At 38.0% G+C, this 27,588-nt stretch overlaps 1 protein-coding gene across 1 annotated transcript in view; it reads right to left on the bottom strand.

The window, feature by feature from the left end:
- KCNB2 (potassium voltage-gated channel subfamily B member 2) overlaps positions 1-24,952 on the bottom strand; it is a 164,556-nt gene extending 139,604 nt beyond the window's left edge. The window contains exon 1 of the mRNA XM_053980693.1: positions 24,374-24,952. Coding sequence (XP_053836668.1) covers positions 24,374-24,952 — 579 coding nt within the window. The remainder of the gene's footprint in view (positions 1-24,373) is intronic.
- Positions 24,953-27,588: the final 2,636 nt, after the last annotated feature.

Raw genomic sequence — 27,588 nt, 5'->3', positions numbered from 1 at the left:
TCAATATCCTGCCTTGGGTTTCATGACCTAGGTTCAATGAATACTTCAGGACATCAAGCACATGGCATCAGACATCTTGATGACACCAAACCTTGCACACTGCTGTTTAATGACCTCTTGTATTATTTTTGTCTGTTGACTTTCTAAAACCATCAAAGCAGATTACAGCCACTTACAGTGTTCATGTCTTCTGAGTCCTCTGCTCAGCTTAATACAGCAAGGAAATCACCTTATCTGTCAGATATTCACTGTACCCCAAAAATCTCTTCGAAATACATCATAATCCTTCAGTTGGACTAAGAAAGGCTCTCTTTTGAAAGATAATTGCACAATCTGTTTTAAACATCTTTTTCATTCATATGTACAAAAAGGAACAGGTTTTACACTTTCTTAATGTATTTTGCAAGCAGTTCACTGATGCCAATGGTGTAGGTATGAATGCAGACAGCAGGCTATGACTTTTGGTTATAAAGGTCTTCTAAAATTACTTGAAGATGATAAAACCTAATAACATACAGAAACTGAGCCCAGGTTCCACATATTGTTCAGCCATAATTCTTGACTGTCTTGCATACATATACCTGGGATAAATTTTGCTGTCATAAATACTAATGTGTTTGTCTTGCTTTAGACAGTCACCTATTTTTTAATTCAGAAGATGATTACAGCAGGATTTCCTGATATTTGTTCTTGCCCTCCCATCCTCTGTTGTTGCCCATTCTCATGTAAAGAAAAGTTAACACAAATAAACACATATGTTAAGGTGGTAGCAAATTCAATGCTTTACCACTGCCAAGTATCATTTCACAATATGTGATTGGGATTGATTGGGATGAGGGGAAAATACAAGAAATAATTTTTTCAGCCCTTTCTGCCTGGACATATCTTTGCTCTGTATGCATAATAACAACCATCTATAACAACCATCTTACACTCATGAAGAAAAATTGAGGTTAAAGAAAATAAGAATGTTTTAAAGTAGCAGCTGATGTTCTGCTTTAGCAAAGGGGTTACAGTGAGCAGTATATTTAGTTGTTTTGTTTTCTCCTCAGAGAAAGATCACATGCTGCATTTATGCAGGAAAATTTACTGCTACCTGACTAAAATTAGATAGTCCACACTTATGCTTTGAGTTTATGTCGTTATCCTGGGAATGGTGTGGGAGTTTAAATCTATAATCTCTGCATACACACGGAAAGGCTGAGGACTATTCTGAATAAATGCAACAGCCTTGGAAATTCAGGCCTTAGCATTTGAATCATTTTTTTAATGAAATCTTTAAAAGCATAGGTGCTGGAAAGCAAAAGTGGAGAGGACAGGAAGGACAGGTAAGCAAGCATACCATATGGGTACTTAATGTATCTAGCAGCCTGCTGTTTTACCACTCTGGAGCCTTGTAATAGTATTAGCTGACACAGACGTGTGACTGTGCTTACCAGACGTCACTGCAGGGCTAAGGGACACGCTGCGGTGGCAACCCCGCCACTCCAGTTTACATTGCATGCTGCAGCTCCAAATGGGCACTGCTTCAGCTCCTGCTACTCAGACCTTCAGAAGGCCAGCTGCTTAATAGAAAACAAAACACTGCCAGGTGCAACAACTGTTGAAAATATTTTTTTTTCCTTGGGTTTCTGAAACCCAAGAAAAATTTGTTGTTGAAAAATTTTGCTTCGCTATGTTGAATTTTTTTTTTTTTTTAAGCAAGCTAAGAGACCAGAGCCTTTGTAGTCATTGGCAAAATTGTACTGGGGGGTAGGGAGGGAGATTGAGAAGGCAACAGCAGCTCCCAGAAAGTGACACCAGCTCTCAGTAAATTAGTTGTGGGGATTTGTCGGGCAATGACAATTTTTAGTTCTAACTCACAGACCTCTCTTTCTATGGCAGCTTCATATACTGTAGGATATTGCTTACTATCTCTTCTCCCTATGATAGGCTGTAAATTCAGAGAGGCAGGAAGTAAATACCTAATCCAAAACTAGTGTCACTGTTATTTTGCTTGGATTCCACTTCACTGCACTCAGCTGCACTCTATCTTTCCAGAACTGAGCTCTTACAGTAAGCTCCTTATATAAAAACCAGTGCAAAATAATGTTAAAATGAAATGCAAAATAATGCCATTTCCATCAGATATTTATTTCTAATCAACCTGAAAAATAAAAGAACTTTCTCACTAACCTGATATGTCTGTCAATTTGTAAACCTCATATCCTATTTTTGAGACCTATCATAAGCAAATTGGTTTGAACTGTGACACAAATCCATGTTGATGACCCTTAAACAGCCTTAAGGGTAAGTCATGAGCCTAATGAACACTGCTTGCTCTTTTCATTTGCTCAAATATCTGTGCTAAATTCTTAAAAGAATATTTAAAGGGTGTAAGAAAGTTTTCAGAAATTCCCAAGAGGCTGGCTCACATCTTATAAAAGCAAAAGCAACTATTATCCCAGAGAGCATATAAACAGAAACCATTAATCTAAAAGCCAGATTACAGCAAGACTCCATTATGAAGCCAATTCTGGATTAGTAAAGTCCTACTTTCTCCTTAATCTATATAATTTCTCCATTTCTTTCAGTCAGTAAAAAGTCAGAGTAGACCAGATACAGTGGTTACTTGTTTTTTCCCATTAAACTATTAACTAAGTAGGCAAACAAATGCTGTGCATCGTTTTTGTACACATCTACATGTGTGTTCATGTCTATGAGTCTGATAATGTCTTTTTAGTAAAATTAACAAGGCAAGCCCTGCAGGACTAATTAGTTTTCCTTGCACAAAACTTTGGCAAGAAGTCAGCATTTCCTCCCATTTAACATTTTGGACTCAAACTGGCTCCGTTTCTGCCCAAGTCAAAATCTAGCTTAACTTTTTTCAGCCACAATGGGAATTTCAGTCCTCAACTAAGAGTCTATTTCTGATTCAGTGATTCAGTTCCCTGACCTGTCTTTTACTGTGCATGGTCAGGTCAATCCACTTCATTTCAGTGGCCAGTCCTATCTACTCAGAAGAGCCATAAGCCAGACAACTTGAAATATGTAGTAAATTCTACATATTTAGAGATTTAGAAAAAGATATAATTTCTGCGATTTTTCAGCTGTCAAAACAATTGCTGTTCTTCCTTCTGTCAGGTGTCCTTTGATCTCAATCTACTGTTCTGTTGTTTCCCTAAGCACAGTATTTTTTCCCCTCAGGTTAGATGTCAACAAGAGAAGGTTTTCAAGTTAGAGTGAAATCTTCTCTTTCGTGTGTCTTATACTACCAGTTCAATACACAATAAGTGTTAAATCATGAGACTACATCTGATCCAAACCATTTCATACCTAATAAAATAAAATTATAGCAATGGGATACAATTGAGAAAAATATAGAGCACTGTCTGCCCCTATGTTGCTCAACAGAAACAGCAATAGAAAAGTTTATGCAGACTAGCAAATTATTCTCACAGCAGAAGACATATTTAGAGACTCTGAATTAAAAATGAGCACATATGCTTTTATTCCTGGAAGCGTGACATCCACAGTACTGGCAGTTTGGGACCCAGTGTAACAGATTCTTAAGCAGTTTCCACCCTTCTGGAGTACCAGATTAATTCTCCACAGATGAACATGATGTAAATATGAAACATTTGGCTCCAGCTTGAAGCAGTCAAAAGTGATTTGCTGACTATCCCACCAGCATTTCAGGATACTCTGAACTACCTTCTTATTTCTGTCATCAAATCCTCAGGTGGCCAATGCCAAAAGTTTCTGCTTCCTTCCCTACACTGCAGCAACCACTTATGAGATACTCAGAAAAAAATAAAATGAACCCCCAAAAATCAATCAACTATACCAGTTCAATTTCAGATTGTATCACTGAAACAAACACCTCAGGGGATGGAGGACCTCTCTGTACCCTAAGTATTTAAAGTTCTGCATCAGCTGTGACAAGGTGCTTTGAGAACAGCCATGATCAGCAACAACAGCCTGTAGGTGTGCTGCTTTTGTGGTGTACTTGCAATGTAATTTTTGAGTAGTAACTGACGAGAAGAAACTACTATTTCCATTGCCAATACATGCTTTATCTATAAAAATACCCTACTAACTACGTGTGGGTAGGGCAGATTCATTTCCTAAGTTGACTACACAACAGAAAGCTCAAATATTACACTCATGATAGAAATAAAGCACTGCAAAAATGACCAGGCCAGTCATAAGCTCACTAGTCTTACCACAGACCATTAATATCTACATGAGAATGAATTTTAGAATTTTGTCCCTTAGGCATAACTTATACATTATGACATTGACACAATATCTTTGACTCTGCTCTAATTTTCTCCATGGTGTGGTAAAAACTTTTTTGATTTATTTTCTATTTCTTTGCCTGTGAGGACCATTTAATAGTACTATTCTCCTCGTTAGAATTCAACATGTTTTGAGTTAATTCTTGGAAGCTTAAATTTTATTTTAAAGGCAGACTAATTACAAAATCTATCACATCTGTATGAAATTATCGATAGAATGGAGTTTGGATCACAAAATGTTGCTATATCTCATCTCTGTTTCATCGAACCAACCACTTTAGTCAAATGCTAGATTTTAAGAGATGATTTGCCATTAGGTACATGCTTAACTGCAAGTCATCTCTTAAAATTTAGCATACTAATAATATGCATATGATATATAATACACAAGTAACATAATGTGATGAAAAGAACAAGGTATTCCTTATTAATTCTGTAGACAATGTGATAATGAATTTTTATATTCATTGTCATGGTTTCAAGGAGACCAACTACAACAGTTTCTAAGAAGTGACATATTGATTGTATGTCACCACATTTACTGCTTTAGCAGTATAATGCTGCAGCTCACAAGAAGGAACTTTGTGTGACTAGCTGCAATCCTTTTCTTCAGACAGTAAGGACAGTTTAAAATTAAAAAATACTCCAAACCCAAGGCATAAATAATGCTTTTGCTGTGTTCTGATACCTGGCTACATTTCTGTGGAGCATAATTTGTTGGCTGCTGGGTGCTTAAGTAAAACATTGTAGCACACATTAGATGATCGCTGTCTTCTGAGACAAACTGAAACTCCAATTTCTTTCAGGCACAAACTGAAGATGTTGTTTGCAGAGAACTCTCAAAGCTTTCTGCCAAATCCAGCTCTTTCCAGTCAACATTCTGGTAAAGCTGCAGCTTCCATCCAAGCAGTAGAGAAGGTGAGAAGCTATGCAGACAGCTGACTTTGCTGCCTCACAGGATGAGAAAATTGCGAGGTTGTTAGAGCTAATGCAGTAAACGTGCAGCAGGACAACAAAACCTGTTTTGCTTTCCTTTCCTCCTCCCTCTGGTGAAGTCAGACATGCTGCTTTTAAGCTTTTGAGAGGTGTATTTGGTGATGCTCCCCTGAGAGATGACTTTGCAGAACTTTACCCATTCCATGCAGATGTTCTGCCTGAGGTCCATCCTGCTGAATGAAGGTGCCTACCTGAGATTTGAATTTCTCCTACATTCAGTAGAGAAAGACATGTTACCTAAGGCTGCTCTCAATCCCACCAAGCCCTTTTTTTTCCTGACTGTGTGACAGAGCTTTAGACAACCAGACTACTGATCCAGGCACCTTGGTTTGAATGCTGGAGGCAAAAGGGAGGAATCCTTAGCTCTCTTGCAACAGGACTGGGTCTGGGGAGACAGTGGAACTCCAACTACTGACATGAAGGAGAGCTGAATTCAATCTCAGTGCTGCAGACTTTGCATTTAGCAATGTTGCAGAGTAATCCAACCAAGTCAACTTTTCTAAAATGCATGGTATATCTCAAATGATAATGCCTAAATTATTTTGACACCTAAGCAAAATTCAATTAATGTAAAACACTTCAGTGTGAGTTTAGATGGCTCTCCTCTTCCTCTTCAATTCTTTATAATTTTTTGCAAGTGAATAAAAAACAAATCTTGGAAAAAAACTTTCCCTCTATGTAATTCTATTTCAGCAGCAACTGAAAAACTGGAGTAACAGGAGTTCAGCTACCAAGTACTTATGGAAGAAATATGATAAAGTGGGACACCTTGGGACTTATGTCAAAAATATGTCAGAAAGAATTGCTTGTGGTTTTGGTCTTCTCTATAAGATAAGTACTGGAAAGTGTTGACAAGTATTATATCTGAATATATACATATACATACATACAAACACACACACATATATATATAAACATATGTATAAAAGGACAGAATTCACTCATGGTTTGAAAGCTGGACTCAAAGGGAGCACAGGGCTTGTGTCAGGGCAGGACTGTCTCTTGTGTCCTGGGCTGGGGCTCTGGGGGCCACCAGTGAGGGGCAGATCAGGGTGCTGGGCAGGTCACCCACCCAACAGCTGCAGAACTGAGTGTGTGTTACTACTCTCCTTCTGGCATTGCTGTAGGAAACCTCTCATGCCTCCTATAGCTCTTTTGTGTCAAGAAATTATATGTAAGATCTCATTTTTGGCTTTATATAATGTCTCTGGGCATTGTAAGATTGCAGAATACCAGTGAATGAGATCACTCCCATCAAATGAACTGCTGACACTTGAAATGCTCTTTTGATTCCCCTTTTATTTGCACAAGTTGTTAGACTAAAGAGCCAGACACCATATCATTTTCTCACACACAGATCATCTTATTTCCTATTGTTAGAGAAACTGAACCACTACATATTGTGTCATGACATTTCTTAAATGCTGTAAAATAAAGGAAAAACAATTTCTTTTCTCTTTTTTAGATTGATACCTTGATTTTTGTTTTATTATACTAAAATCCTTAAGTCTATTGAGTAATAGATATTCCCTTACTAACCCTTCTAAAAATCTCTATACAGGGACTAAGATTTGTGCCAAAGACATTTGATTCTAAAGGACAAACAACTGAGATTATTTTTATTTAGCAGATTCCTAATCACATACTGCCTTGGCTTCCCTAAGTATATATGAAATTCTCTAACCACTGCCATATTTCATTATCTCTAGACTTCTGAAAGAGAACTTCTATTAAATCAGTGTCAAAAATCTGAAACACAAGAATTCAGACATGAAAAATACAAACTCTCCTTACAGTATTTCAATTGTTTCTCTATTTTTACTCAAAGGTTTAATTCTATTCTAAGAACAGAACAAAAAAAAAAAAAAAGTACAAATTTTATTGATGAAATTATTTTGAAAATGGTGAGCTGTACCTCTGGCTACACGGAATGAGGGGGGAAATTACTGGACTGTCATGTTCTCTCCAGGCTTCAACTTGTTCTCTAAGGTTGTCACACTGTATGCATCTATCTGAGAAACTGCAGGGGTGGAAGCAAAGGGGTAATTGCCTTCCAAAGGAGTCTCGGTGTTTAGCTAACCCCTAATAAAATGAGCATCTGTATGACAGAATGAGCACTACTGCACAGTGCAACGAAGAAGGCTTCCACATCAGCCTTGTCTGACAGCAGACCTGACATAAGACACTCCCTAACATGCGCCTGCTCAATATTTGCTTTGCACAAGGACTATGATTAATGAAGGCTCATTTCTTTCTATTTTTCAATGATTCACACTAGCACTCAAAAAAATTCTCTTTTATTTCTCAATACCAACATTTTATGGCCTTGAGAAAGACTAGTAGTTAAATGCTTTCAAGCCACAAAAATCCCAAAACAACAAAAGACAAAAATCCCCAAAGCCCTGAAAACGCGGCAGACTCAAAAGATCAAAACCTGGCTTTACTGAATTAAAACAATGTTATCTTGTGTGGCTCCAACAATGCAGAGGAGATGGTAACCAGCTGTGCAGGAGCAGTGCAGCATCACCTTCTGCAGCGCTGGACACGGATTCCAGCTGCGCTTTGTCACTGGCCTCGGAACAAGGGGAGCTGCTGTCATGTGCAGAGGCAGGGAGGGACGCATGTTCCATTTTTCTTGTCATTTCCCTTGGGTGTCTTTTCATAACTACATTCCTGCTAATTAGCTTCACCTCAAAGTTGGGCAGGGCAACTAATTCCCCTTCAAGCTGCAGAGTGACAAGAAGCCCCTACAGTTGCACCTTGTTTGATCAACTCTTTGGGTATGAGCAGCACGAGGACACACAGACTTACTAAATAAACTCAAGCAAGCGAAATAACACTGTTTACCAGAAACAAACAAACAAAAACCTCAGCTAAGGGCCCATTTGACCTTCAAGTAGACAAAATGCAGTGTCCTCTCTCTCAGGAAACTCCCATCACAGTGCAGTGGTGGGGACATGAAAAAGGAATATGAGCTTTCTCACAGCTGAAACTGTCCATGCTAGGGCACAGCAACAGCTCACCCAGCTTTTTATCACACATCTTGAAGCACCCAATGCCAGGAAACACCCAATGCCAGGAAGAGTACAAAAGGGAATATCTCATAAGGTCTAAACATCTGCTCTTTATATCACACCTTCTTATAGTAAAAATGCAGTGAACCCCGGATGCAGGGAAGAAATGATGATGTCTGGCTCCAGATCAGAAGGCTGAAGATAGCTTTATTAAAACTATACTATATTACATTAATATACTATTTAGAGATACCATACTATTGTACATACTTACTTCTTACTTACCAAACTAACTACAAACTCCTGACTCTCTGCTGAGAATCCTAGACACAGCTGGATCCGATTGGTCATTGAACCCAAACAACCTTCACCAGAATCCAATCAAGCAATCACTTCAGGTAAACAATCTCCATACCACATTCCTCATGGGGAAAACAAAGGAGCAGAGATAAAGATCGTTTTCTCTTCTTCTCTCTGTGCTTCTCCAAGAAATCCTGAGACAGAATTATGTCTCTCTGTCCAGAGAATGGGTATGTCACACCTTATTATGTGTTTTTTGCATTTGCAGTCTTTTGGTTCCCTTCAGCTTTTCACAATTCCTGTCCAGACCCAGATGGAGCAGCAGATAGAAGAGCTGTAGGTTTTCATTCTCTCTGTTTATATCAGGGATTGTGGGTTCTTTCTGGTAGTGTGAGCTCTTCACACCTGAAGTATAGGAACTTTACTCCAGTGGGAAATTTCCTGTCATTCATACATACTTTGTACCTTTATATTACAGGATTTCTTTCCATCAAGACTCTGAAACACTTACTTGGCTGACATCCTCAAATAAAACCAGGTTTTTCACTCCATTTGGCTTGTTTTTTTTAAACTTACATGGTTTACATAGCACCTTAACATATATTGATTTGTCTGTTTTTACATATTTGGCTTAATTAGGAGTTTGCTAGCACTGGGGTTTTTTTACTGATATTTTTTCTATTCTTATTTAAGAAGAGAATATTTTTTTTACTTTCAAGTGGACGATGAACTGGATTTTGTGTGCTTCTTCACATGATCTATTTTCCCCTACTTTTTTTTGTAAACAATTTTCATAATGTCTTCAGTTCACTTTTTTGTGACACAGAGCAATAACTAAATGCAATGTTAAGTGAAGACTTTATTGAAGTTTACCTCCCGCATCAATTCTGTTTTTCAGAATGCCCAGTTCGGACATTTTCTGAGCCGTACAAGAGTGAGAAACTGGAACCAGGTAAGGAAAAAATGAGGAAAAATTAATTCACAGAAGTTTTATACATGTTGTCTAAGAAAATGCCAGGCACTGAGGAACCCTTCAGCAGCCCAGCTGCAGTGCTCCTGTGGCACCAACTACTGTAACCATGTCACTGCTGGATGCCATTTGCTGCACTCAGGTCTTCCCCCCTCCTGCCCAGCACCTGCTCAGCCTACGAGGTCTCCGGGATTGCACACATATATTCTCTACTGGCTGTTGCAGCTTGAGAGTAATGAAATTGTGACCACAAGTCACAGTGAACAGGAATGTCTCCATCCAGACAGCAGCTGCAGCTCAGGTTCAACAAATTATTTACTGCTCTGAAAGTCAAAACTGTTGTCTTGAGTGAATACACAGGAGCCTTAGTCCCTCCCTTGTCAACTTGTAATAAGCTGTGTTTCTTCTCCTTTACAATATGATGAACAAAAAATTTGGAAGATGGAGAACTCCATGGATGTAACTTCATGGAGAAATCAAATATCACTCACTGTGCTGGTCCCTCCACAATGCACAGCAATACTGAAGCTGTCAGTGTGGCCCTGCATGCACATTAATAAATTTTGCCTCTTAACCAAGGTGAATTAATATGAAAGTAGCACCAAAGGGTGATCTAATAATCTAGCTTCCAGTCTGGGCTAGAGCAGCTGGAATTAATTTAGTAACTCTTGCCCTGCAACCCATTTCAGAATCTGGAGGAAGCTGCCTGTACCCATTATAAACTCTTGCTGTCTATAAACTCTTGCTTGCAAACTCTTGCTGTCTAAAGTGTCTGGAAGTGTAGACAGATTGCAGCATCTCAGAGGAGATATTTAATATTTGCTTACCAAAGCCAAAAGACCAGGATGGAATTAAGAATCAATGACTATGGATAAATATCTAAAGCAAAATCTGGATGCCTTTGAAGACTTTCTTTCACTTTTATCATGGCTCTTAGCATTTATTTTTGTTTTTCCACCCACAAAGTCTTTTTTATTGACGGAAATTAAATATTAATTCACTTTTCAAGCTACACTGTAGAAATCTGATCAAAGGCAAATGGTTACTATAATAAGTAGTAGTTAAATTCTGTAAGTATAGAGTAATTTATAAATTTTCTTCTAAACTATAGCACTGAACTAAACATGTCAAAAGGCTCTGGGACCAACTGACATGTACACCATTACATGGGCACACCCACAATATATTGGCTAAAATAGCTTATTTTCCACTAAAAGGAATAGAAACAAGGCAGCTGAGTCTCTTTGACTTGTAAACTTTCAAATCTCTCCCAGCATTATTAAATGAGAACATAATTTAATTACTAATGGTATGAGAGGATAAACTGGGCCTGTTCTAAGTCTTAAATATTTTAGACTAAATTTCCACAGAAATAAAAGGTGTTCCAGGTGAAGGATCTGGATCCAGCTTCACACTTTGTCAGAAATTTTTTGTGGGACCTTAAAGCAGATGCAGTGAACCTCAGGTCCACATCTGTATAACAGGGCTTCTCTGCCCTGTCAAATGATTGTAAATTTCAAATCACTTCAATATTACAAGGAACTTGGCACTAAAACAATGACAGTAGGGACAGATGAGAACATACATCTGCTTGTCTGCATTTGATTTGTAAGCAAGGCTCATTAACTTTGTTCCTCACATACAACAAAATGCTCATGCTTTCTTTAATAGATGTCTTTTCACCCCAGAGGTAAGCTTGTGGCACTAAATCTTTACTAGGATTGATTCACACAACAAAAAAGATGAGCATATTCTCAGGCACAATGTATACCCCTCCCTGTAGTGTCTTGGTTTTGGGTTGGTGTGGTACATGCTGATGTGACTGAGCTCAGCACCTCACATTGCACAACGATTTTTGCATGCATATGCCCAATATACACAGAGAAGCTGCCAGTAAACAGGCAGGAACAGCTGTCCCCAGCTTACTTTAAAATTCTGACCTACACAGCTGGAGAAAACACTGCTTCGCTTTCACAGAAGGAATAATCTCACTCACAAGTAGGCTAGTCATCAGACCTCCTCTCTCAGGAGATGGCTGTCATTACTCTGAAGTTCCTTGCTGTGAATTCCGACATGACAAACTGGAGACCCTTTGTATGGCCACTGCCTATGACTGAAAGGTCTGACAATAGAAATAAAAGTTATTTGAGATACTGTGCTAAGAATTTTTAAAAAGAAAGGAGTAATGATGCAATGGATTTTAGGAATAAAAACCCTAATAGGCATTAGGATTTCAATATGTGTAGATACTTGCTGATTATATTTCTCTTATTCCCTACCCTGTCCTTGGTTTTCTTTTCTGATGATCTCTTCTAGCCTTAGGGAAATTATCTGCGGACTTGGACTGCCTATTTATTTTCTTTTTTTTTTTTTTTTTTTTTGAATCTTTACCATAAGAACTAATGCCAGCTGTACAGCTGACATTAGGTCACTTATACAAGGTGCAATTTAATTATCTAAATCGCATACGTTATTCCAGCTAACATGCATCACACTCCTGATACAGATTTCCTGCCTTTGACACATGACAAGCCAGCCAGAGCTCTGACACCCTGCTCTGTCCCCAAGGCAGCTTGTCCCCAAAACAGGCTGCAGCCCAGCTGCTCCCAGAATGAGGCCTTGTGCAGAGCCCTCCACTTGCCCAGTGCTGTTTTCTGGTGAGGCTTCATGAAGCACCAGCTGCAGAGCAGAGGCTGAGCTCTCATCATCATCAAGCCTGGTGGCCTTGAGGGTTTCCTATGGTCAAAGGACAATATGGAGATACACACTATTGTGCAGAAGAACCAAGAGTGCACTTGCACAACTAGGACTACAGATATTATGTGGAAGGGGAAGGAAAGACTGCTTTTGCTGTTCAGACACAGCCTGGCTCTGTGCTTTTTATGTTCATTTTGATCTATTATCTCACTCCCATTTTCTTTGAATACTGTGAATGTCCTTTAAAAACTGTGTTTCAAAATAGCACCCTTAAGTCTAGAATCTACCTTATCTATGAAAAATTACCAAACAATGAATGCCAAAGTATTTGACATCATTGAATAAATTGATCAGCATTTTTCAGCCACAGAAAAACGTATCTTCTTTTTTTCCTACATGCTAGATCAGCATTAAATCAGCGTATACCAGAATCAATGGTTGGTTGCCCTTCTTCTATAAACATGGAGATCTCAGATGACTTAGGTGAACATCCCTCTGGAGGGGAGGTTTCATTCCAGAGAAGTTTTAAAAAACAGTTATGGTGATATCAAAAAATAAGCATTTAGCAAAAATGTAAAATGTGAGATTCTTCTGTTTAGACCTAAAGAAAAAAGAAAGACTCGCTTGACTTCTGATTGACTCCTTCATGCATTTACAATAGAGAAAAGAAAAATGTTTTAGACAGATGGGAAAGGAAAAGGGGAAATCCAATTAAAAACCTCAGTTCTTCTTTTGCATTTTACTTATGTAAACTCTAGGCAGGTTCAGTACCATTTCTGTGCCCAGAGGTGCTGTTTGTCTATGGCACAGCACTGAAGAACTGTTCCTCCATCCATCGTCACACGGTTGGAATAAGGAAGGATTGCCTTGTGTGTTCCTGCAGCAAACTGATCTGCCACAGGGATCCACGACTGGCACGTGCCTTTGCGTTGCTCCCCCTCGCAGGAGCACTTTTGAGTTCAGCCTGGTTCCCAAGGCATAATACTCCTTTTCACACAACTGGAATATGAGAAAAGGTTCAGACTTTTTGAAGGTTTTCTTCCCATCTTCCTTTTCAAAAATGAAGGGCCAAAGGCATCACAGAGATTTGCAGTTATGCCTCCTGCCCACAGGGACCCGGGTTCTACAGCTGTTGGCAGGCTGGCTTTCAGCTTGGCTTCTCAAGCAGGAGACATCTGTGCCTGCCCCGTGTCCTTTCCAGCTGCCCCCTGCCTTCCAGTAAAGCCCTGGGGGAGGATGCCTTCATGAAAGCAGCAAAACCCTGCTAGTAACTAAGCTCTCTTAACCAGCTCCCTGTCACACACAGCCTCCTTCCCAGGAACGTGGGCTTAGGTAAGGGTTGGGTTTTGTTTTTAAATCCAGTTAGAGAGGAAACTTATGCTGGAGTTATAAATGCTAAAGTTACAATAATCTGGATCATTATTGCTGAAATGCTTCAGACATGTTATCCGAGATTCAGTGCAATAATGGATATTTCTAAGATTAGGTTTTTCCTTTCAATTTCATACCCGCCCAAACTAAAAAATTTGTTTTCAATTAACAACAGAAATCAGACTGAGAGGGGAAACCTGTGAGTCAAACATAGCAGTTATCATCAAAGCGTCTCATCATCATCAAAGGAAATTAATTTGCTTTCAGAAAAGATGAGTATTTCAGAAGAGCTTATTCTTCATACAGACATTACTGACATCAGTTACACAATATTGTAATAAGACTTGTCCGCCATTCTGTGTTAGCGTGTACTAAGAATGCTTCCTAAAGAGCACATCTAGCCCTCATCTACTCCCTCTATAATACACTCATCAAGCAAATTATTTTTCAGTCCAAGAGCTCTCATGTCTGTCAGCTACTCTAATTAAAAAAAACCCCTCTTCAACTTACTTATTTCATCCAAAACTACACATACAGTATGTAGCAAACTGTGTTGATTCTTCCTAAATTCAATAGACTGAAGAAGCACTGAAAAGCTAAGAGGAATTATTCACCATTTCACTATTACTGGAACACCTACAGAATTTTGAGTAAATTTGTCATATGTAGCTTAGAATTAAATCCATGAACACCAACCTCACCATCAGGCAGGAGAATATATCAATCTAAAATGCAGATTACAATAAATTAGTATCAGGTTCACTGAAGCACATATTATTGACCTGAGTAATTTGTCCATCCTGCTTCAATTCTAAAAAAAGGCTGTAGAGTTCAGTGAAACAGGACTGGCCTCATACCTATGTACTCTTTTCATATTATGTATTTTGTCTTTTGTATTATGGCTCTTTTGTATTAAATGCTGGTAGCCATGGCCTAAAGAATTTTGAAGTCAATGTTAGTGTTACAACTGAATTCAGGGGCACTAACCAAATTTTTCTGTGCTATCATCTTACAAAATGAAACTCTGCATACCTGTATAGACCATAGGCCAAGATACTTTTGGAACAGTTTTTTCAAATGGCATTTAATTCCACGAAAGAATTTATATCAAATTTTGTAAAAGATGATACATGAAAATACAAAAGCTTTGTGAAAGTAACAGAAATGGAAATGAGTTCCCAATTCTTCTCAGAATAAGCCTGTAACACATTTATCCGTCTTCAAAAGAACAGCCTTACCTACTTTATTTTAGCAATATCCACTGTTCTCCAGGAAAACGTCCCCCAGAGTCAAACTGGTAGGTACTTCAGTAAAACAGAATAGACAGGTCATCCAAGGATCCTTCAGTAAGCAATTCAACAGGAGGCTACAGCGCTTGGGAAACAAACTGTGTGAACGTGAGTTTGTAACAACAAAGCTTGATGTCATTTTTGTCTGTCACAGAAATCCAACTGACTGAAAGAGTAAGAAAAATTTAACCATCTCAGGAGTTAGCCAAAAATACCATCCCCAAGAATACATGAAATTACAGCAAGATTTACTGTCCCAAAGCATGCCAGCAGCAATCCCTTGCAATGGGGCATTCTGCAAGTGGCTAGTGATACCTGAAACTGTCACTGCCACTTGGTTGTCCTTGGGATAGCTCTGGCCTGTGCCATACTGGAGCTTTTTAAAGCAATGTCTAACCCTTGTGGTTGCATCAAGAGGGACTCAATGAAGAATGATTGAAGACAGTGAACTCCTGGTAACAAATGTGCCCCAGGGTTCCACAGTGAAGCTCATTGCTGCCTTGGAAAGGAAAGCTCCCCCTTTAAGAGCTGTTTTGTGAATAATGGCTCTTTTTGGACTTTTAATTACCTTATCTTATAGAGACGAGGACAGAATAGCTTAGAAAATCCTAGAAGATTTTTTATTAGTTTGGTGAAGCGCCAGTTTTTAGGCAGAAGCTTAGGGGAACAAAACATCGTTTCCACAAGCAGCAGGCATAAAAGATTCTCAGTGGGGAATGAACTTGAGCCTCATAGGTCAGGTAAGGCTAAACTCAGGAGTTCACCTTTTCATTCAGATAAAAAGCTTCCTCAGACTGCAAGTTTGCATCCCATGGCTCCTGTCTTTCCCTGCATTTTAGAAGAAATCCTGTATGAATATTTATTACAAGTAGCTACATGATGATTTGATAATTCAGCAAATATGATTCAGGCAGTCTGTAGGCACTTAAATACTGAGGGAAAACTACTGCTCAGATAGCTTCAGCCATCTCACATGTCTTCCTGATGTGCAATATTGTGAGCAATTTTTTTAAATGGCTCAGCTGTCAGTATTGTATATACTTATGCCTAGTGTATGTATAGGATAAACTCCAACAAATCTAAACACTTAGTTTGGAAATAAAGGCTATTTGGTAATATTTAGAAGTAATGGTTACAGTGCTAAAGTAAGCATGCATTTCAAAGATAACTTGCCCCCCTCCAACGGCTGCTCAAAAACACCAGAAGAGCTGTCTCAGGTACGGTATGTGGAGTACAGGTATTGACTCACCTATAATGCCATAACACTCATCTGGAAAGGATACTGCATACTTATGAAATTACTTAAAATGTACAACTGTTTTCTGAGTCCCACCTAGTGTAAACCAAATTCAATTATCCCACCTGAAACCCTGGCCTTTTTTCATGCTTCCCCAAAAAGAGAATGACCAAGGAATTAAGAGCAGACTGTGGCAGCTTCATGTAAGGACTGTACTGGGATCCTGTTTTAATCTCAAAGTCACTTTGAAACAGCTGTGCCAGTGTCACTTGCTTGTTTTCAATATTCCCCCAAAGGACCTGGTTTTTAGTGCTATGTGTCAAATATTCACATATCTTCATCAAATAGAAAACTCATGAGTCTGCCATATGTCATGATAAATACCAAGTTTTTTTTCTGAAATAAATAACATGCAACGGTCTGTTTGGCTTCCCAGTCACTTGGGAGCAACATTTTGTTATTCTGCATCTTGCAACAAAATCAGAGAGCCAAACAAAGGCCAGTTTGCAGGGGATCATATAGATTTGTTTTGTCTCTCAGCTCTACAAAAGCCAGACAGAGCCTGTTTATCCAGACAATAAGATGCAGCCCTTTGTGTCCTGTAGATTTCATCCAGATAATGTTTCATCGTTTAATTTATTAGTGTATCTCCCTGACATCCGATTCCTTCCAAATATCTTACGTGAGAGAAGACAATACACTGGCAGCTGCTTATAAAAACATGGAACGGAAATGCAACATTTTTAGGACATATGATCTGCCTCTGGGTGAAGGGAAAGGCACAACAGCCTGGTCTGTCCCCTCAGGCATTGCACAGCTTAAGTGACATGTCACAGCTGAAAATCCAGCTCGTGAGATGCCTCTGATTTTGTGAGGGGCATGCCGTAATGCCCAAAACATCACCCTCCTAACCAGAAATACTGCAGCACATATTTTAAAAGATATATACCACTGATGCTACTCTACACTCAATAGATGGTAACAGCTTAAAAAAAGAATATGATCTGTGGTAAAAGAAGCTGTTGTTGTAGTTAAATTACTCCCTTAAGTTAAATTAAGTTAATTTGCTCTCCTAAATTAAGGGTGAAGGTACTGGGGTAAATTGGAATAAATGGTTTCTATCCATTATGGCAAAGGATAGCTGCTCTCATGCAGATGGTACCTGCTGGTAAATCACTGTAATATGTATATTCAAAATCTTAGGTTTCTCTTCACACAGCTACTGTGTGATTCTGTGAATGGTGTCACAAGCACAGGCATATTCTATTCATTACTTTAAAACTTTGTTTAGCAAAACATTACCAATTAGATATTATTACCAAATACAAAAAATGGATTTCCCCAATTTTTAAAATAATTATTCTTGCCCTTTTTTTCCTCCCTTTAACATGACTCATCATGAATCCCCTTTGATTTTCCTTAATGTATCCATAAAACCAGAGTCAGTGAAGCCCCTATCACAGCTACAGAAGTAAAGTTCTCATCCCTTTGTTCATACAGGGAATGGGGTATTCCCTGATGCCAGTGATGGACTGTTATAATATGAGTCACTGCATCTTTGCCCTTGGCACTGCTTCCACAAATTTAGCACCTGTTTTACTGAGAATTAAGTGCCAATAAGCAAGTCGGTTCAAAGGACATTTTGCTCATTCCAATAGCAGTTTTTAGTAAGGTTTTTAATAAGTTTGCACACCAGTGATAAAATCTCAGGGCTGAAGGGAACCCGTATGTAACTGAGGTACTGAACACCTCTGAAGCAAGACAGATCAGATGGTAGCTGTATTCCCATGACACTTTACACTGACCAAAAATGCTGAATCATGGGTTACATGATACTTCATATAAGAACTAAAAAGAAGGTAAATAATCTTTTAATGACCAGCTCAGCAGTGAGCATATATAAGTTCTTCAAACAAAATCAATTAACTACTGCCAGTCTTCTTTGTTCCTTGATATAATATCTATTGAAAAAGCAATAAATTCACTTCTCTTTCAAGACATTAAAACACTTGAGTTATTAAATATGAATGACTAGGATCCAATATAATCTCCTTGTCTTACAGTCATATTGACTGACTTTATCATTTGGCACAAGAAATAACTTCACCTTAAAAGCAAAGTGTGGTAATGAGTCTCCTTGGAAGAAACAATTGTGAAATGAAGACACCTATTTATTACCACTGACCATTCTCTGTGCTTTACAATAACTTATTTTCAGCAGACAAATTTTTATAAAGTATTGGGAGTGACAATGCAAATTATATTATTCCTTGTTGACCATTTGAATAAAGATTTGTGACAGGATTGCCCCCAATAATAAATTTAAACCAGAGGTCAGACAGAAGTTCAAGACACATACCAACTAGAAAAGAACACTTATCTCCAAAGAATATCATGCCTTGAGGTATATGATATCTAATACAAAAACTTGTGAGAATTAAACTAATACTAAAGTCATTCCTCACACTTTAAGAAAGAGGCAATCTTAATTCTTCATCCTTGGACTACAATGAGATGGCAAAGCACATGAAGTATAAGTTTTTATGGAGAAACAGTCACAAAATCAGGATGACACAGAACGCATAAACCTAAACTAACAAAAGGTTGTTGTCAAAAAAAGCGTTTTGTTCATATAACATAAAGGATGCAAACATAACCAAATGTATTTCTTTCATTTGAACACTTTAATATCTTCATGCAAACATTCAGCTGCTGACAGTTTGCTGATGTGTGATACCTCTTCTTCACAACATACCAGTCACCTAAGTTTTTCTACAGTCCTTTGAGTGTATACGGTTACCTTCAACCGAAAAGGAACCAATAGCATACCATTAATTAGGGTTTACCCCTGAATGAACACTGTGACAATCCAGGAGATAGTTTATGAGGACTTGCAAAGGAAAAATGAAGTGTCCTATATGACACTCTGCTCTGTTCTGGTCATGCATAGTGACTCTGCTAATTTCCACTCACTCTAAGACCACTTTTAATGTGCTGTACAAGGAATAGGCATGAGAGTCAGTGCAAATTATACATAAGATAGACTTATATATAATAATTACATATAAGACAGTGGAAAATAAGAATCAGCCCCCTAATGTAAAATAGGTGTCTTGCCTCTCTTGGCAAGTCATTGTGGCAAGCCTAACCAAAATGCATGTGTATCTAAATGAATATCGGTGGCCTAAATCTCCTCTTGTGTGCTCCTGCTTTTTTTCCCCCCCAAAGGAATTTTTGTTCACAAAAGGGATTAGTTACTCAACACAGCACACAAAGTCCTCACAATTTCCAGTCAGGCTTGCGATAATTATACCTTCTGTAATCCACAATCCACTAGTTAGCTGATAAATTAGTGTGCTTTTTACAAAGAAGTAATACTCATGTTACAATTTGTAACACAAACAACAACAACAACAACAACAAAAAAAAAAAAAAAAAAAAAAAAAAAAAAACCCTGAAAACTAACCCAAAGAAAAAAATAAATATATAAAATAAAGAAAAATCAGCCATGCAGTGAAACAAACAGAATAAACTGAGAACACTTTCAACCCTATCAGGTTTCACTTTAAATAAAGCAAACCCCATACTGCAGAAACACAAAGGCCATTACCCTTCTGTGTATGTATATCAACAGGGGTTATACAAAAATTCAAGGAGAGAATGTGACTGAATAGTAATTTTTTAAATTACTTTGTATTACTTTTTATACTTGATCAGTTAGTAGTCACACTGAGTTTGATGCAAATATATGAGAAAAAATTACTTGCACAAGAAAGACCTGTAGAATCAATCACAGTTTCATCCTAGTTGTATTCAAAGGGGTAATATGGGATATAAAACACAAATTGGAAAATCTGAGTGATATTTGTTGATAATGTTACTGTAAGGTAATTAAAATACTCTTGTAGATGTAAGGTGATAAGTCACTATCAGATATCTTTAGGCAGACATAGGGTCTTTGTTACTCCTGGATATTCCACTTATTTCTCATTTCATTCACTCTATATTAACAGTAAAACATCTGGACTAGAAACATTCCATATTTATTTAGGATTTAGACCAAAAGATTTTCATCAATATTAAAAACACTGAAAATAATCAGGCTATTGGACCCAATAAACAAGAATGAAAGGAAGAGCTCGTGCATTAACGCTTTGAGAAAGAAATACTACATATATAGGTTCATTTGATTCACACTCATGCCAAAGCAAGGCTCCTTTGATTTTGCATGCAGTGCACAGAACAATATACCTCAGACACAGCTGACATTGGCTCAGGTAGGTGCTCTCTTAATATGCCAGTTCAACAAGGTGCTGAACCATAAACACTGCACAAAGTTCACATCTGACTGAAGTCAGTTCTCATTCTGGTATCTGTTGAGGACTTTTATACTACTGACAGGTTGGTCAGAGCTGCTGTTGCACTAAGGAGGCTGTTATAGTCCAGCAGCTGCAAATAAAAGACTAAATGATGGCTGATAGCATAAGTAAAATAAATATTTTTTTTTAAAAGACACTTTTCACAAACTACTGGTTACACAATATTTATACTTACACAATAAATATAAATAAATGGTCTAAAAACTCAGATGTTATTCTGGACCAAAGAATGCCAGACACATACAAAACTGTAGTTTGGGGACCAGGCTTTGGGACTTTTCTGGGATGTGAAATATGCAAAATTCCCGTCCTTCATAAATCCCAGCACTGCTTCTCATTCCATAGCACTGTACATGTCTGAAATGGCTGGACTTCTGCACATCTTTATCTTAATCCTATTTAAAAAGCTTATGAATGAGAACACTGGAAAATGGAGGCAAATCCTGTTTTCCTCAGCTGAAATGTCTGCTGAATTCACAACTGTCTACTGAATTCCTGGGATGAGGACTAAGCAAGAACTGCTGTACCTGTAATATAGTAATTAGTGACTGAGATGAGTGAGTGAGATGAGGTGCACATCTGCATTTACTAAATTAAAAAAACTCAAAAAGTTAAGTGTGCCTGTACTGTGCAACAGTACTTGATCTATAATATTCCCTTTTTACTAGCTAAACATAGTTTTAATGTCTTGCCACACATTCTTCTTGCTTTCTCCTATTCATTGTGGCATATCCTGTAAAATACATGCTGCTCATTCACTGTCACCTTGTTCTGTCTCACCTTGCTGTAAGTGAAGTCAGTGGCAAACCTTCACTGACCTCGAAAGGAGCAGGATTTGTCCTGAGATGCCTAATCCAAAGTAGGACTCCCTCTTAATTCAGTAAGCTTTGGATCAGACCTAGAAGGGCTCTTAGCAGAATCAAGAAGTGGCAAGACACAGTCACATATCAAAACCACATCCGAGTATTTATCTCACATTTCTAATCTTTGATGTGAAAGGGATTAAAAAGCAAGCTGTTCCTGTCAATTGCTTGGATGCCACACAGGATCTGAATGACTGAACAAGCACCTATAGGATATCTATGCACACTCATATGGTTTTATCTCTTCAAAAGGGAGCTAATATTTGAATTTGAGCCTCATGGTAATATTTCCTCACTTGATTCCCAACTTGCCACTGTCAAAATCCCACCTACTCCTACAGAGGAAAGAAGACGGTTGTGCCTCTTGTCTCAGGACAAACTAGAAACTTATGACCAAACACAAAAAAATGAAAAATCTAAAAGAGATGTTATCTAAATACTTCAGACAAAACCTTGCCACTGATCCTAACATAGTCTGTTTCAAAGTGCATCCCACTGATTCCACCATATCATGTCTTATGTTACCTAAGGTCAAATGTGTTGTGATGGTCTTTGCTCTCCTTTATGTCATTCAGCCAAGTTTCTATAGCTGTCTAAGCTACCATGGGCATATCTGACTATAACTTTGGCTCATATATGTATTTACAGACTGAAGGTGACAAGATAGAGAAACTGAGTGCATGTATTATGGTGACTTCTAGCTACTAGAACCACAGAAACCACATCAAATGGCATTAACTTAGACAAAAGGCAATTGAAATAATGAAAATCATTACAACATGTATACAAGTGCAATGTGAAACTCCCTGTGAATCTCCATTGAATCAAATTAGGGCATGAGGGGAAAAGGAAATAAAAAGGTAAAAAATAATTATGTAGACATCTTGGGAAATTGAAGAAACAGCCACATTCATCTGCAAAATCTGAGGAGAAATCTGCTGTGAGTGACCAAAGGGGGATTTTCTTAAAAGCCCATGGTCAGCCTAACTTCTTTTAAGCAAATTCACGATGGGGCACTGTGTAAGTCATAAGAAGAGTTTGATGAATGGCAAGCACTCATTCAAGTTTAACCATCCTATATTTCTGCATTTATTCAACATGCAAATGAATGAAAACGAGTCACAGGCAAAGAATGTAAAAATCAGTATATTACTTTTGTTTTATTCATCTGCTTCATCTTACTGCATTGACTCCTACCTAGTCTTAGACAAACACTAATTAAGCATATGTCTCAAACCTTAGAGACAACTGCCTTCATTTCTGTATATAAAAGAGAAAATATTTCACAAACATATCTGCCTGCTGGATGTCTCTGAGGCAGTGTCCACAGCTCGGTCGTGTGCAGCGTGTTTCAGCAGTGTGGCTCAGACAGGATTTCCTCCTGCCCGTATGCAGGAGGAGAGGTCTGTTACAGAGCACACTGGTGATGTTTCAAGGCGTGCAGGACTGAGAAGCTGGTCCCTGAGTCCTGCAGGCAGTGCAGAAGCTGTGTCACAGAAGTGCTGGCGAGGGCTGATGGATGTTAGCTTGCACCAGGGGATCACGGTGTGTAACACGGCCTCCCTGAACCCTTTTTGGCAAAACTTATGCCCATCTGCTTCCCCTCTGCTCTTTCTCCTGGAGAGGAACATATGGCCCAGAATATGTATCTTGGAAGCAGAAAATTTATTCATGTAGTTTTCTAAAATATTCTGAATACTTTCATTTCCTCCTATAAGCTTTTATTCCACTTAGGAACTTTAAATTCTGCCACAACATTTTTTTAAATAAAGTAAGTTTCTTGCTTAAAAAGTTAGGTAGCTCACAATGAAAAATGAAAATGAAAAATAAAGAGTGTATTGCACCTCTATAGTAAGAGTTACTACTGCAAGAAAAACGTTTGCCAAAATTCTCATTTTTTTGTCAATTGCACCATCATATTTTAATACTTACCTTGGTCCAAGAGCATTGCATCCAATAACAAACAACAACAGAAGAAAATAAAGCCACAGTTAAGCTTAACATGAATATCTAAACATCAAACATTTTCATTTGAGTCATTCAAACTGGAGATGAGCTTCCAAAATTCACCTCACATTAATTAGTGTTTCACGCCACAAACAGAACAACCAAGTTCCTCAAGATGCAAGTAAATCTTTCCTTTAAATACCAGCACCAACATGTGTGTGTGCGGTCCTATTTCCACAACCAGGGTAAACTTCTCCATTGTATCAGTGAGACTTCAGCCAACTTCCCTGTTTGAAGACAGCAGAACTGGACCCAAGATTCATCTGAATTTGTTCTCACTTCTGACTAAATATATATAAACTTTACACATAGCTGTGTGTGTCTACGTGAATAGAATATATACTGTTTATATACATATACCTGTATACACATAAATATGCATGCATATAAATACATACATGCATTAATATTTCAGTATTTTTATACAAAACACTCTAATTCTTGATTGCAAAAATGTAGTGTAAGAGAAAACATGTCATAGTAAAACCATGCCAGACCAGCTGATGACTCTTTGACAGCTTATCCAGAACAACCTACCAAACACTGACACACCACATCTGCAGCACCTGTAACAGGACAAGCAGTACTGAAATGGATGTTTGTCATAACCAAATGCTTTTATAAAAAACCAAGTAGATAGTGTACTCTGTCTGTATTTTCATTGAAGTGTTTCATATGGAGTGCATTAAGAATCACACAGATGTTTCTCATCTAATACAGCAAAAGCAAAGTACAATACAATACAGTAGTTGCCTAAAACCAGCTGAACTCAACAGGGTTCCTTCTGCTGATTTCAGTGGGGTTTAGGACAGATTTGGGTGTTTTCACTTAATGATATGTAGATTTTTAGATTCTTCTTTTCTCTAAATATTTTAGTGGATGTTGATTCCTACAAGTCATATGCATGGGTCATGAAACCATTTTCTACTATTTTCTACTATCTTTGTATTAAGCCTGTTGCTTATCCTACCTTTGCTGCAACAGATGAGTTGGGTTTCTCGAGCAAGTCCCAAAGCTTCTTCCTTTTCTCTGGGCAGCAGGTATTATCAAACTCTTCCCCTTCTCTCTCTCGCAATGTTTCTGCCTCTCTCCTCAGTTCCTCATTCATTTGCTCTTTCTTTTGATGGTATCTTGCCTGGCAGCAAGATTCTAAATATATTTCATCAATCCCCCAGTAATCAAGCTCCTGGCCAAAAGAGAGAGCACACATTTCTTCCATCATATGTAGTTTCCCTGTCCTGTAGAAATTCAAAATGGAAGTGAAAGCCCCTGGGTGTCGATCAAAAAAATACTCATTTTCATTCAGATTATAGTCATCACATACTTCTAGCAGAGATTCATGGGTATTGCAGTCTCTGAGCTTTCCTAATCGTGTCCTTGGAAGTCTGTCCAAAGTCCTCCAGAGCACTTCATGGTTGAGTCCACCAACATTTATTTTAACTCTCCGTGAGCAGGCTTTGCTCCTAATGATCTCCACTGGTTCTGGAGGGAGAGAAAGGGTGGACCTTGAAGACTTTTTGGTGATCCCTGGTGGAGCTTTCTCAGCCATTCTGAAAAAGATGAAGTTGTAACACCAGAGTCTGTAGGAAAATGAGCTTGGAGACTACGGGTATTTGGGCAGAATCCTCTTCAGACAGACAGCTCCATTCCTGAAGCTAAAAAAGAAAAAAATTAGAATACTGCCATGTACAATGCATCCCCCAATCTCTCTCTTGCTCTCTCTCTCTCTCTCTCTCTCTCCTTACTTTCATATGCAGATGAAAATTTAATGATTGCAATTTGCCCTCTTTATAGTGATATTCTTTGTGGTAATATCCAGAAGCAGTGGAACAGCTGGAACAGCTGTTTAAGCAAAGGAAAAACTCACTGGAATTTCTGTATTTGGGAAAATCAACTGTTACAATTTGTACAAAGGACTTAGGTATTTTGCTTTTTTTTAAAGAATCAGTTTCTTATACAGCTGTGTTAGCTTAATCTGATTACTTATCTTTTAATGTGTGTGGTGTGTAAATGGAAAGTTTATAGGAACATCTATAAGTAAAGATAGAGGCTAGTCTACCTTTTATTGAAAAATTCAAATTTGGAGATACTGAAACTGAATAAAACAATCACAGTATATCAAAATCTCCAAACCAAACTGCTTCCCTCCTTGTCCCAATTCAAATTTTAGTTTGCTGTATTATTTAATGGGTAAATGTTATTCACCAAACATTTCAACTGCCATCCTGAAAAGTTTTTAGCACCACACAGCACTTATTTCATTACAAATGGGTCAAAAGAATCCTAAGTCTTTTGTGGCCAACTGACCAGTAATACCTGTTATATAGGTAAGGGCTGTGCATACTGTTCTCTGGATCCTCTGAAAGGCTCTTCTCTGTCCCACTGTTCACCTGTCAAATTGCTGCAGACACGACTGCATGACAGCCCAGTGTCATGCAGCCCAGATCACTGTGCCCAGTGCTTCAGTGAACTCTGAAGTGCAGCTGCTTGTCACTAAATGCAGCATACCAGTATCAATCAGGAAGGAAACCCACCCACCAGCTCTACTGCTGCCAACTGTCAGACATAGTGCTTAGATATTAACCTAGCATTAGTATCATGGCCCAAAGAATGCTTAGATGAGGCTTCTATTCCAAACTTGGAAAGTCCTCCTCAGTAATTTCCCAGAGTTGACATCTCCTCCTCCTGTTATCAGCAAATCAACAATTCAATAATCTGGGTTTTTTTATTTGCTTGTTTTGTTTTGCTTGAAGTGAAGTAAGTCCAGTAAATAAAAGAATTTGAAGTGTACAAGAATTTGATCCTCTTTGCAGAGTAAAGCATGAAAGTTGCGCTGAGAGAGATTTTTACTTATAAAGAAATACACCAGGAGTAAACACCTGGGAGGGTTTGAACTATTTGTACTGAAGTACCAATTGGCACAAGAACAAATGGGTACAAACTCATCATGAGAAAAGGCAGAAATTTGAAAGAGAATTAAAAGGTCTCATAGACCAGATCCTCACCAGAGCAGTGAGGATCTAGAATAATCCTTTACTAGAAGTTATCAGGAAAAACAAAGAATAATTCCAGTGTGTCATCTGACATGCCCATGATAGTATTGACTATGTTGCTGGTATAAAATCAAAATTGCTAAACTTCATTAGAGCTAGATTTTAAAAGTTCCTCCACCAATAGATAAAATAAGGCTCAGTCAACTACAGTCCAGGTATAACAGACTATCATGTCCAAAAACATCAGAAAAGAGGAAAATTACTTATGAGAAAAATACTTACATCTAAAGATTTACTTTTTTGGTTTGTTTTGTGCACAAGCTTAATTATGGCAACAGCCTAGAACACCATCATTTTAGTTACTAATTTCACTGTCAAGCTGAATTTCAAAACTATAAGTGTCAAAATATTCTGCATCTTCCCATCCTGCCTCCAGCACTGCATTGTGAAGATCCCTCCTCATCTCCCAGTGCAACCCATAGCACTTCTGTGCCTAATTACATTAGGGTTTAAGCCTGTAACATTTACCTTCATTCACAAAAATGATCATCTGATAACTTCACTTTCAAAGATAAATATCCCATCAAAATCAAAGCCCTGGCATCAGTAGGTTTGCATAATATATATCCCTTTCTTTTGTGTTTGTGTTTTGTTTTTTTTTTCCTCTTGACCTTAGGCTGATTTTTTTTCTTTGGTTTTACCCTCCTCCTCATTGCCTTATATGCAAGGGGGTGACTTCTGAGAAGTGGGGGACTCCAATTCTTGCAAGATCTCCTCACTTAAGCATTTGCTAGTGATCTGTGATGCATTTGTCAGTCTTCTGACATACAGACAGCTACACAAAGAGTAAACAGTTATGAGAGGACAGGAAATATTTGCAAACTCTATTTAAAAAAAAATACTTTTAGATTTTAATGCACAATGATATTTCTCCTTTAAAGGTTGTTTTACTTAAGAAAACACAAGAATTTAAGAAATTCATAAAGAGGTTCTGTTATCCTTCATGGAATCAGTCAAGTCTTCAGGCATTTCCTAGAGAGGTTCAATAGTTTATTCACTATTGCATCTCAGGGATTTTTTTCTGTTTTTAAAATGAAAATGTGTACCCTAATATTAGCAATATCAACTAAAAACACAATAGAGATCAAGCATCTCATTTGATTAATCTTGAGTTAACCATATCCATAGCCTT

Source organism: Vidua macroura, chromosome 1, assembly GCF_024509145.1.
Source record: "Vidua macroura isolate BioBank_ID:100142 chromosome 1, ASM2450914v1, whole genome shotgun sequence".
In the NCBI taxonomy this organism is placed as follows: Eukaryota; Metazoa; Chordata; class Aves; order Passeriformes; family Viduidae; genus Vidua; species Vidua macroura.
Note: the sequence above shows the minus strand (reverse complement) of the source record. Positions and strands in the feature narration are given on the sequence as shown.